The sequence below is a fragment of the Dermochelys coriacea genome, chromosome 2 (genome assembly GCF_009764565.3).
Source record: "Dermochelys coriacea isolate rDerCor1 chromosome 2, rDerCor1.pri.v4, whole genome shotgun sequence".
Classification (NCBI taxonomy): Eukaryota; Metazoa; Chordata; order Testudines; family Dermochelyidae; genus Dermochelys; species Dermochelys coriacea.
Genome location: NC_050069.1, coordinates 70,972,059 through 70,984,159, shown reverse-complemented (window position 1 = coordinate 70,984,159; position 12,101 = coordinate 70,972,059). Strand labels below are relative to the sequence as shown.

At 38.7% G+C, this 12,101-nt stretch overlaps 2 protein-coding genes across 6 annotated transcripts in view; one reads left to right on the top strand and one right to left on the bottom strand.

Moving 5' to 3' along the window:
• Positions 1 to 7,856, top strand: part of RGS20 (regulator of G protein signaling 20) — a 45,666-nt gene extending 37,810 nt beyond the window's left edge. Inside the window, exons 3-5 of one of the 2 annotated variants that reach the window (XM_038391619.2) lie at positions 793 to 879; positions 1,771 to 2,005; positions 3,617 to 7,856. In XM_038391619.2, coding sequence (XP_038247547.1) covers positions 793 to 879; positions 1,771 to 2,005; positions 3,617 to 3,805 — 511 coding nt within the window. In that variant the 3' untranslated portion in view covers positions 3,806 to 7,856. The remainder of the gene's footprint in view (positions 1 to 792; positions 880 to 1,770; positions 2,006 to 3,616) is intronic. The other variant, XM_038391620.2, reaches the window with a different exon arrangement.
• The window catches only part of TCEA1 (transcription elongation factor A1), a 65,612-nt gene continuing 56,247 nt past the window's right edge, over positions 2,737 to 12,101 (bottom strand). For all 4 annotated transcript variants that reach the window (XM_038391614.2, XM_043507861.1, XM_043507862.1 and 1 more), the window contains exon 10: positions 2,737 to 7,987. In XM_038391614.2, coding sequence (XP_038247542.1) covers positions 7,979 to 7,987 — 9 coding nt within the window. In that variant the 3' untranslated portion in view covers positions 2,737 to 7,978. The remainder of the gene's footprint in view (positions 7,988 to 12,101) is intronic.

Here is a 12,101-nt window from a genome sequence, read left to right as displayed (position 1 = left end):
CATTATGGATAGTACCTTATAATTTTTTTGGTGTCTTTTTCTCCTGACAAATCCAAAAGTGCTTTACAGACAGACAGTCAGAGAATGAGACCAGTTTATTCCCCTCCCGTATAAGACAGAATATAGCAGCCATTTTGTGAAAGGAAAATACTCAAGCTTTGTAAGTTTTAGGTCTAGAAACAAGGATAGGTTCTCTAACTGAAAGCACTGGGGAATTTAAGCGAGCTACGACACTGGAATTTGACCAGGAACAGGACTTGACATCTGCTTCAACTGAAAGGTGCTGAGAGAGCTTTTAATGAGCCTAGGTGGGGAGACTTTGGCATGTATTTAAGCCTCATATTAATCCTGCAAATACTGAGTTTAATGCTTATTACCATGAACAGTCCCAGTTACAATGCTGGCCACACTATGTCAAGACTTTTAAGTCTTTATTACCATGAGTAGCCCCACTCAGAGAGCTGCTCCACAATGCTAGAGATACTCAGTGTTTTCTGGATTGCGCCTTACATTTTGAAGCATATACCAAACTACCTCTATTGCGCTGAGAAACTACACTGGATAACCAAATTCTCCAGGCAACTGGAGCAGCTTTGTTAAGGTGGCTGGATTTACACCAATGTAAAACTAATGCACTAGGAGAATCATGAAATAAAAGGGTATAGGTGATTTCTATCCATTTTAGATAAGGTAAACCAAATGTGTGTAAAATATTAAATATCAACAATTTGATATCATTTCAAGCTCTTCCTTGTATAAACTTGACTGAGTTATCTTTTTGCTACCTTGCAGTCTTACTGTTAGGAATCAAGATGAAGAGAGAGCAAGGAGGACATCCCATGAACTCAGAGCAGAGAGTATTCCAAACTGTGAGGAAAGGTATCCTTTCTTTCTTTGAGCATATATATAACAGCTAAATCTGCAAGACAAATGGTTTGAAATGCACAAATTACTCCCCTGCTGCCATCCATGCACCATCTGTTTAAATTCAATTCTCAGCCATCTCTAGCTGAATGTTACTAACATTCTCACTCTAACCTTTCATTAATTCATGGCCTGATCCAAAGCCCATTCTTTTAAAAAATTCTATATTGGGATAGCTTACACTGTATAGTGGTACAATAGCAACAACATAGTAAAGTCTAATTTTTCCTCCCTTATTTCCATAACTTTTATGAAAAAACTTAACCAACCCAATTGGTAGTTCCCAACTTTAAATAAGGAGGAATAAACCAGGGAGAATATAGATCCTATTGCTAGTCAGGCAACGAATTAACTTTTACTATCCTTTCTTGGGTGCTCAGATGCTATGATAAGGGCCTATACAAACCAGCATAAGAGAGTAGCTTTTGTGGTAACAGCTATAAACGTATTAATGTCTTGGCTTTCACTATATGCATATTTCTACCATAATGGTGACACTGACTAACCAAAAAGACAACTGTGCATTTGAAACCTAGAAAACATGTTCAGGGGTTGCATAAAGGTTTTTTGTTGTACGTTAACTTCAGGCATTTCTTTAAAATAAAGCTAGTGTAAGTCATCAGAACATTTGATCACATTTTATCTTCCACAATCCTCCGATCCTTAAGTTTACTATAGCTTCACAGCAGGGTGATAATATTGAGTATCAGTTAACAATCCAACCTACCATGCATTAGACTCATGTAAAGCTCACTTTTTTTCTTTCAGTGAGAGCAAATGCCTTGTCTAGTGACTGAATTTTGAGTAACTAGCATCAATATCTCATTTTCCATTCTCTCATTCAAGTCCCACTCCTACCCTTGAAGAAGTAAATGCCTGGGCTCAGTCATTTGACAAGTTAATGATCACTCCAGCGGGCAGAAATGCTTTCCGGGAGTTCCTCCGAACAGAATTCAGTGAAGAGAACATGCTTTTCTGGATGGCCTGTGAGGAGTTAAAGCAGGAATCCAACAAGAGTGTCATAGAAGAAAAAGCAAGGTTAATCTATGAAGATTATATTTCTATCCTTTCTCCAAAAGAGGTGTGTGTCCCTCCACAGCTCATTCTTTAATTCTACACTGCACAGTGAGTTGTAACATAAAGACAAAGACAGCTAAACCAAGGGATACAGGTCTTATGACATTCATTGCTAATAATTAGGCTTGGCAGAATTTGATTTTTGTTTGTTTATAACTGAGATAATATATTTTAAACTTAATTTTTATTTACATTTTCACACTTATGCAATATTATGGGTTTTAAGCATTTTTTCAATTTTTATCCATTTACATTTTCACAGTTGCAGGAAATTATTTCAGGGTCAGACAATTATTTAATGACAGCAGACCCTGGGGTTCAAAAAGCTAAAGCTTTAGAACTATTAAAATACACAATGTCAACATACATATCAAAATATACAAAGTACATTTCCTTAAATACAACTCTAAATTGTCAAGCAGCATTTTTCTTACTTTGCCCCTCTGTAAATTTAGATCATCAGATGGAAATTTTGGTTTGTGTAAACAGTGAAATTGATCTTACCTACATTTACTGATAAAAATCTAATCCTTCCAAGCCTACCTATAATGGAGACTTAGAAAGTGAAGGCATCAGGGTGCCATGGTTGAAACTATCCTCCACCTTTCCAGTTAACAGAGAAAGAAGCAGATTTGGTACTATAAAGCACGGATGTTAGACACCTGTAATTCTTAGGCATAACAGGGCAAAGAGCATTGTCCTTGCTTAAATAACCAAACAAGCTAGGTTTTTTTGTTAGCAGTAAAAAAAGAAATGGGAGACCTTAAAATGTTTAAAATCTTTCGCTGTAATTTGCTATGAAATATAAAGGAACTGCTCAAATATAATCTGTTTTAAGAACTACTACTATACAGCAAAAATTAACTATCTGCCAGTCTGATATTGGCAAATATTTCATACACTAAACATTACACTACAACAAGGTTGAGTTTGTTTGTTTAGTTGGTTTCTCATTTTAAAGGACTATAAACTCAAATATCAGTCAAAAGCTTATTAGCCACAGTGGTGGAAAAAGCACTACTTGTGTACAGATACAAGCACTACTGAAATCTAGTAGCTGTTAACACAATATCTTTGAGACTGCCACCTCACTGAAATTTAAATTTTCACAATATTGCTCTCATATGGAACCAATATACAACTATTTGCAATTCATGTCTAATTCTGCCTGCTCTTTAGTAAAGGGATTTGCTTAAACAACATTTCTACAGGTTGCAGCTTCCTTCTGGTTAATTCTGCTGCTATGAATTCAGCCTCAGACAACACTTATTCCCAAGAAAACAAAAGCGAGTCGCACAAAATTAAAAATTCACTGCACTATTAAGCAGAAAGAGCAAAAATTCCCACTGTATCATCAGAATTTAGCACAAATATGATTTCAGACTGTACTGTTTAAAGTAAGGCTGTCTTTAAGAGAGGACTCCACTACTCAAGGAGATAATTGTATCCGAAGTTGGAAGTGATAATTCTCTCTGCCTGTGTATATCTGAGACCCTTTACACTTTGTTTGAGGGGTGAAGATTGAAATGAAAAAAAAAAATCCACTTTAAGTGGTTAGAGCTGGAAAAGTGTGCATGCTATTACCAATGTCAACGAATGCTTTTTTAATACACAGGTCAGCCTGGACTCCAGAGTAAGGGAAGTTATCAACCGAAATATGCTGGAACCATCACAACATACTTTTGATGATGCACAGCTCCAGATTTACACCTTAATGCATAGAGACTCCTACCCACGGTTTATGAACTCTGCTATTTATAAGGATTTGCTTCAGTCCTTATCTGAGAAATCCATCAAAGCATAGTATTTTTTATTAATGTATTTATTTAAAAAAAGCAGAAATGGAACTCTGGGCTACACCAACCAACAGGGAATTTAGAGTTAATAGGATATCTACCTGAAAAATAACTCAGGCATATTTTAATATGAACTGTCAATGTTTTAACCTGCAGAGGGCTCTGACACCACAAGCTAACTGCAGCCTCTGATCAATTTAAGTGACACTTTGCAAAGGAGAATGTAGAGATTGTTAGATGTTAAAAAAAGTCATATTTTTACAATACCAGAATGTAGTTGGACACGAACTTATAGGAGAAGTTAAAGTTACCACTCTGGAAAGGAAGAACTCTCCAATTTATTTTTTTAAACTGTTAGTTATGACTGCTCTCACCCTTCCCCCTCTACCCCCCCATTGTGCAGCCACAGTAGAAATAGTTGCGCTATAGATACTTGGGCTACACTAGACTGAAGCCTCACATTTTCTAATAGTACAGCCTGGCCACTACTGACGAAGTAGAGATAGCGCTTGTCTTGGAGTGGCTACCTGATAAATATAAGCAATGTTCTCATGGCAATGAAATATAACCACCTCAAGTTTATGGAAGCTAGTGGGCTGGAATAATACTGCCTATAAAATTATCTTATGGAGAAGTGTTATTTTACTATCAGAGTCTGCTGAAAACATTTTTAAGTTCATACTGTTAATGTTTATAAAAGCTGAAGAATTTAGGAGAGGGAAGCGTCTGGGCATTTATAATTGTAAATAAAGCACAAGAATTCTCATGTGGTGTTCTCTTCACTGCAAAGGCAGATGCAAATAATGGTAATTAATATTTCAGTATTTAGTCCGTAGAGCTCTGCAGTAGCAACCATTTGATGTGTTCACAGACATTGAAAATCCTAAATTACAGGCCAGATTGTTTGGGGGTTGCTTACTTCAGAGGTGATATTCATATACTTCATACAAAAGCAAGTTAAAACAAGTTTCCAGGGATATGGCATTAATTCAGGCTCAGAAAATCTCAAAGCAAAGCAGTATTCTTCCACAAACTTCCTACATGCATTTCTGGTATTCCTAATATATTGCACTTGTATGTGCAGACTAGTGCTTTTTGCCAAGCCTCATATCTATTACCATATGGCATTTGAATACGGCCCCAAATTAGTTATCATAGCTAAATCTAGGAAGAAGTTAAAACAAATGGCCTTTAAGTACCAATTTATAGATCCATTTTTACGGAGTTGCTTAATCTATAATAATTAAGCCAAAATACACTGTAATTTAATGCAATTCCACTACATACATTTTAGTTTATTGTAGAATTCCCTTCAGTGATAGTTTCCTATGTATTGATTTGAATGAATGCAGACAGATGTGAAGCAGAAGGATGGTGAGTGAAAAATCACCTCTTTAAAAGAGATTCATACAGGTAGTTTTGCATTGCTTTTTCTATGAAAGCTATTGTAATCTTTCTCCAGCCTATCAGCAGTTCTCCCATCTGGGTACTATGATACAAACACTAAACACCTTCTCACTGGGGGAAAATTCAGGCATGTGCTAATTTCCTTGCTTGTTCAATGCACCATGCAGGAGATACCTTTTGCTCTTTCAGTGTTAATCCCATTAAAAAAAATTATGAGTTTTGTTGCTACTCAGTAGCGAGGGAGAAGACCTGATATAAGGTAAGTTGTAAGCAACAGCTGTGGCTAAATAGTTTCCATCATCTATTTCTATAAAAACATAACATTTAGCATGTCAGTTTGAAAAAAATGATTTAAGGAACATTTAACAAGTAACACTGCAAAACGGTGCTGCCAGCTGACTCAGTTAAAAAGAAAAGAGCTCTTCTAGGTCACTGGTTAAAATCTGGTCCAAGTCAATAGTGACTGCCAGTTGTTACTAAAATACATTTGGCAGCTGGTTATGTCAAATTAGAGATCTCAGTCCAGTTCATTGACATATCCACAGCACAAGACAATAGTCACATTAATAGTTTCAGTTTACACCGCATATTCACTGGCATGCTGGCTCACAGTCTCAGCGCTTGCCAAAGATCAAAATAGGCATGTTGGTGAGGTAGTACTGGGAGAACTTGGACTATCAGTGACTATGCTGTACTTGTGTATTAATTTGTTTGTGTCAGGCCTTTGAGAAGCACCAAGCTGACAAAAGAAGTTAAACTAGATCACTTTCAGCTTGCTAGAGAGATCAGATATATTCATCAGAAAAATTCAAAACTGTGTATTTCACTTGGACAATTAAGCTAGACTGGTCAGTTTCCTGGGAAATTAAAAGTTAATGGAAACTTTCCATTTCTTTCAGGTGTGGTTAAAACGCACCCTCCTGTCGTATTTCTTTATTTTAACTGAATTTTATATATGATTAAATAAGTAATTAAATCACACATAAAAGACAGCTTATTCCCTGTATTTTGTTTCACTATTCATAATTATGCATAAACTCATCTCTAGTGAAATATACTAACCTTTTCCAAGGGCCAAGTTTTGGTCCCATTGAATTAGGACATACTAATTAGATTGTTATAGTAGGCAATAATTGTTTCAGAAATATGAGGACAAAGTATATCTATATCTACACAAATTATATAGAACACATGAAGTCAAAACCATTATCACAGGATCAATATATCCTGGCTTGAAAACAAACATTGTTGGTTTGCGCTGGCATTTATCTAGCAGCAGGACATCATTAAGCTGCACTAACCTTCTATTCCACTGGTACTAGCTTTTAAATGTCTGCACTTTATATGCCAATAATTCCCACAAAACATTCATACTGTTAGAGTGTTCTTTTCATGAACCTGCTAAGCAATATTAAAATTGCATGGACCCCTTCAGCCAACACATCAATTGATGCTATCCACATTGTGCTTTAGACTGAACTTGAAATTCCAAATTCATTAGTACAATCTAATGAAGTACAATATAGCAAATGTCTGTAGGTTACACATTTTAAATCACATAAAAAATGTTCCAGTAGCATGGTATATCTAAGTGTCCTTTCTAATAAGAGAGGTTGTCAAAAACATAAGAATCTTATGTCATCTGACCATGCTGGCTCTTTGCTAAATAGCATTTGCAAAGTGTTTTAAAAAGGTGCACCGTCAAAAATCAGATTCTAATAAATCTTTCTATCATCCTGGATGGTGAAAGACCATAACTTTAATGATTTATTCTGGTCTCTGGTTTGATCACTGGCATCAATGATTCTAAATATCAAAATAAAGCTCATTAGCAGTTCACGGGAACTAATGCCATTTATATGAATTGATGTAAAGTAATATTACTTCCCCAACCAGTTTATCTTTTTATCAACTAGTTTACTGACTGCTATTTAAACAACCTGCCACAAAATGTCTTTGCTCATTTACAAAGTCTAAAATAAACTCTGGTATCACACACATAAGCAAAACAAACCAATTAGATCAAATTTAAACAAACTATTTAAGTCATTTCTCCAGAGATAAAATCTAGTGGTAGTAATATACAGGCTTTAGGGCAGTACAATAAATTGGACTGATCAATGCTGGTTACATAAGCAAATTTATCCAAGCATTGTAACAGAAGAGGTCAATAGATCCATTAACAAAGTTCCAAACTTCATGATCTGAATTTAAGCATTAATTCATAAATGGTATGTACAAACCAGACAGAGCCAACAAGTTGCAATTTAGATACCACAGCAGATTTGGTATAATTAAAATGAAGTTAGTTGTCCTTCCTCCCCACAAAATTAGTGGGAATATGCCAGTGAGAAACAAATACAAATTTAATTCACACATTTTTAACATAATTGAGAGGTAAAATATGTCTGGTGGATATGTTTCAGACTGTAAAAAAATATACAGTACATTGTTCACACAGTTAAGAAAACAATTCAGTTACCAAAAGTTTATTGATAAAAGTTTAATGTCAACTTACTTATAAAAATGAAAAAATATTTTAAACATACACCATACAATTGAGCATCCGGGCTCTACTGACTATTAACTATAGGAAAGCATTTAAGGAAGTTGTGTCAAAAACCAAAGGTTAAACTCCAGGGATGTATCCTGGTTAAAAAAAAAAAAAAAAAAAAAAAGTTTCTTGTTTGCAGGAACCTACATGCCTGGCCTAGTTCTTTAAAGCTAATTACAAAATCCTCTTTCTGGTCCAGGTGTCTTGACAGTTGTTTCTTCTAACAGAACTGTCAAAAAAAAAGAAATATTTTATGAGGTATCTGCATGAGCTTATTTCGAGTTCTTTGCAAGAAGGAAAAGAAGGCATTGCTCTAGAATGTGGTAATTTGCTTACAGTCACAGCATTTGCTTACATTCAAGAATCTCTAAAGGGATTGAAAATCTTTTTCTGTTCACTTGCCCACAGTAAGTGCAGAAAAAAGTGTATTTGGTCCTGAAGCCATTTTAATTGGTATGAAATAATTTCTAGATGTGGCAAGTTATTAAATACCTTGAAGTGTAGGTTTGACCTAACATTAAATAAAAGGGAAAAAATGTATGTTAACTTTTAACTTGGGATCTGAGTTACTCAGGAAAGAACTGTAGTATCTGGCTGGTGAATCTTGCCCATATGCTCCATATCAGGGTTTAGCTGATCGCCATATTTGGGGTCGGGAAGGAATTTTCCTCCAGGGCAGATTGAGAGGCCCTGGAGGTTTTTCGCCTTCCTCTGTAGCATGGGGCATGGGTGACTTGAGGGAGGCTTCTCTGCTCCTTGAAGTCTTTAAACCATGATTTAAGGACTTCAATAGCTCAGACATAGGTGAGGTTTTTCATAGGAGTGGGTGGGTGAGATTCTGTGGCCTGCGCTGTGCAGGAGGTCGGACTAGATGATCAGAATGGTCCCTTCTGACCTTAGTATCTATGAATCTATAAAACTTCAGAAAGGGGCACAAAACAAAAAGCTTTTCCCTGGCATTTTTCCCAATTTTCTTCTGCCGACATTTTTAGCAGGGAAACAATATACGCTTCTGGGGTGCTACAACAGCCTAATAGGGTGAAGAAAATATAAGAATTAAGGGAAAAAGCAGAACTCTAATATTCACAATTCACTGTACAATGGCCCAATTAAGTAAAGAAAGATCTTTTTCCTCCTAAATTATAGTATTGCCTTCACTACACTGAGCCATTGTAGCTCACCAGAAACTTTTGAAATAATCTTCCAAAATACAAGAATTTGTGTAAGTCAATTCCAGGGCTCTCTCACAACCCTACCCCCATTACCCACCAGCAATCTGGCAGTAGCAGGTCCTCTTGCCCTCTCCACTGAAAGGGAGAAGAAGCTGAAAGGTGATCAAATCTCTTTACAGGAGTGCAAATAAAGGGAGCTCCTGATTATGTCTCTCCTATTCCTCTTTCAGCACCTCCATCTGCTGCTAGGAAGTTTGGGAGCTTCGCAAAACTCCCCACTGGTGGGCACCAGCTCCTCCGACTGTTCCCATTTCATATCCATCTGCTTAGCTAAGGTACTTTTATGGCTGTAGTATCTGGCTGCCTCACAATCTTTAATGAATTTATCTTCACAACACCCCTTGCGAGATAGGGAAGTGCTGTTATCCCCATTTTGCAGAAGGGGAACTGAAGCACAGAGAGACTAGGTGACTTGCCAAAGATCAAACAGGAAGTCCGTGGCAGAGGAAAGTATGGAATCTTGGTCTCTAGAGTCCCAAGATAATGCCCTAAGCTCTGAACCATTTTTTTTCTTGCACTACCTAGTGCAAGCCCTCACGTGGCCAGCCAAGCAGGAGGGGAAAGCCTATGAGTATGGGGCTCCCACAAGCCATTTAGAGGATATTAAGCAGAGGAAGAGGAGCTGTGCTCCCCCACACTCTCCACTCCTACAGATCAACTTCAGTTTTGTAATTTTGTAGTCAGTGTGGATCCCACTCTAAGTGAGCACGTGTCTCATGTACATAAGACTAGAGTTTTTTTGAATAGCAATGTCCATCAGGGCCATGTATGCACTCTTGGCTTCCTTGGGCTCCTATATGAGGGCTGTCAAGGTTCCTTCCCCACTCTGAACTCTAGGGTACAGATGTGGGGACCTGCATGAAAGACCCTCTAAGATTATTCTTACCAGATTAGGTTAAGAACTTCCCCAAGGTACAAACTTTGCCTTGTCCTTGAACCGTTTACAGCCACCACCAAGCGTCTTACACAAAGACCAAGGAAAGAGCCCACTTGGAGACATCTTTCCCCCAAAATATCCCCCCCAAGCCCTACACCCACTTTCCTGGGGAAGGCTTAATAAGAATCCTCACCAATTTGTACAAGTGAACGCAGACCCAAACCCTTGGATCTTAAGAACAATGAAAAATCAATCAGGTTCTTAAAAAAAGAATTTTAATTAAAGAAAAGGTAAAAGAATCACCTCTGTAAAATCAGGATGGTAAATACCTCACAGGGTAACCAGATTCAAAACATAGAAAATCCCTCTAGGCAAAACCTTAAGTTACAAAAAGACATAAAAAACAGGAATATACATTCCCTCCAGCACAGCTTATTTTACCAGCCATTAAACAAAAGGAAATCTAATGCATTTCTAGCTAGATTACTTACTGACAGTTGTAAAACTGCATTCCTGATCTGTTCCCGGCAAAAGTATCACACAGACAGACCAACCATTTGTTCCCCCCCTCCAGATTTGAAAGCATCTTGTCTCTCATTTGTCATTTTGGTCAGGTGGCAGTGAGGTTATCTTAGCTTCTTAACCCTTTACAGGTGAAAGGGTTTTGCCTCTGGCCAGGAGGGATTTTATGGCACTGTATACAGAAAGGTGGTTACCCTTCCCTTTATATTTATGACAAAGGCATAGAGAACAGGGAAGCCGTGACCCTTCTTCATTCCCCTCACAATTCAAAGTTTGTGTAGCTGAGGACTCTGAAAAATTGGTGATAAAGGGTGGGACGTGGAATCCACATTGGCTACAACAGAGGTGGCCAACCTGTGGCTCCAGAGCCACGTGGCTCTTCAGAAGTTAATATGCAGCTCCTGGTATAGGCACCAACTCCGGGGCTGGAGCTACAGGCACCAACCTTCCAATGTGCCGGGGGTGCTCACTGCTCAACCCCTGGCTCTGCCATAGGCCCTGCCCCCGCCATAGAACCCAGGACATATCCAGAATATAAAGGGTGTATAAGGCAGTCTAGTCATGACAGCCTGCATTTGGCTGACTCTAGACACTGATGTGATGGCTACAAGAAAGACCAACTTCCTGGCTAGATGGTACAATAATTCAAATGAGAAATGGTCTAAGAGCGATAGGGCCCTACCAAGTGCATGATCAATTTTCACAGGATTTTAAATCCTGGATTTCATAGGATTTTAAAAATCATAAATTTCATGATTTCAGCTATTTAAATCTGAAATTTCTCAGTGTTGTAATTGTAGGGGTCCTGACCCAAAAAGGGTGTGTGTGTGTGTGTGGGGGGGGGTGTTGCAAGGTTATTGCGGTACAGCTACCCTTACTTCTGCACTGCTGCTGGCAGCAGTGCTGCCTTCAGAGCTGGGCAGCTGGAGAGTGGTGGCTGGTGGCCGGGAGCCCAGCTCTGAAGGCAGAGCTGCTGCCAGCAGCAGCAGCAGCGCAGAAGTCAAGATGGCATAGTATGGTATTGCCACCCTTACTTCTGTGCTGTTGCCTGCAGAGCTGAGCCCTCAGGCAGCAGCCGCCACTATCCGGCCACCCAGTTCTGAAGACATCAACGCAGAAGTAAGGGTGGAATGGTACAGTATTGCCACCTTTACGTCTGTGCTGCTGCTGGCGGGGCAGTGCCTTCAGAACTGGGCACCTGGCCAATGGCCGCTGTTCTCCGGCCACTCAGCTCTGAAGGCAGTGCAGAAGTAAGGGTGGCAACACTGTAACCCCCCCCCCCAAAATAACCTCGTGACCACCCTGAAACTTCCTTTTGGATTAGGACCCCTAATTTGAAAAACGCTGGTCTCCCCTATGAAATCTGTATAGTATAGGGTAAAAGCATACAAAACACCAGATTTCATGGGAGGAGACCAGATTTCATGGTCCATGATGTATTTTTCATGGCTGTGTATTTGGTAGGACCCTAGCTATAAGAGAACCTCATTAAGCTTCCACAGGGGAGCAGGAACTGGAGGGCAAGTATGGAGAAGGTTCTTTAGAGATCTCAATTCCAAAGGATGTGAAAAGACCAAATGTACCTGTATCTCACTGCAGCACACAAAGATTGCTACAAGATGGACTTTGAAGGCACTAATGGCTAGTCCTGCTTTCTTCAGGAGCAGCACTTAGGCCAGAATCCTTGGTCTTAAGGCCTCAACTGCCCACTG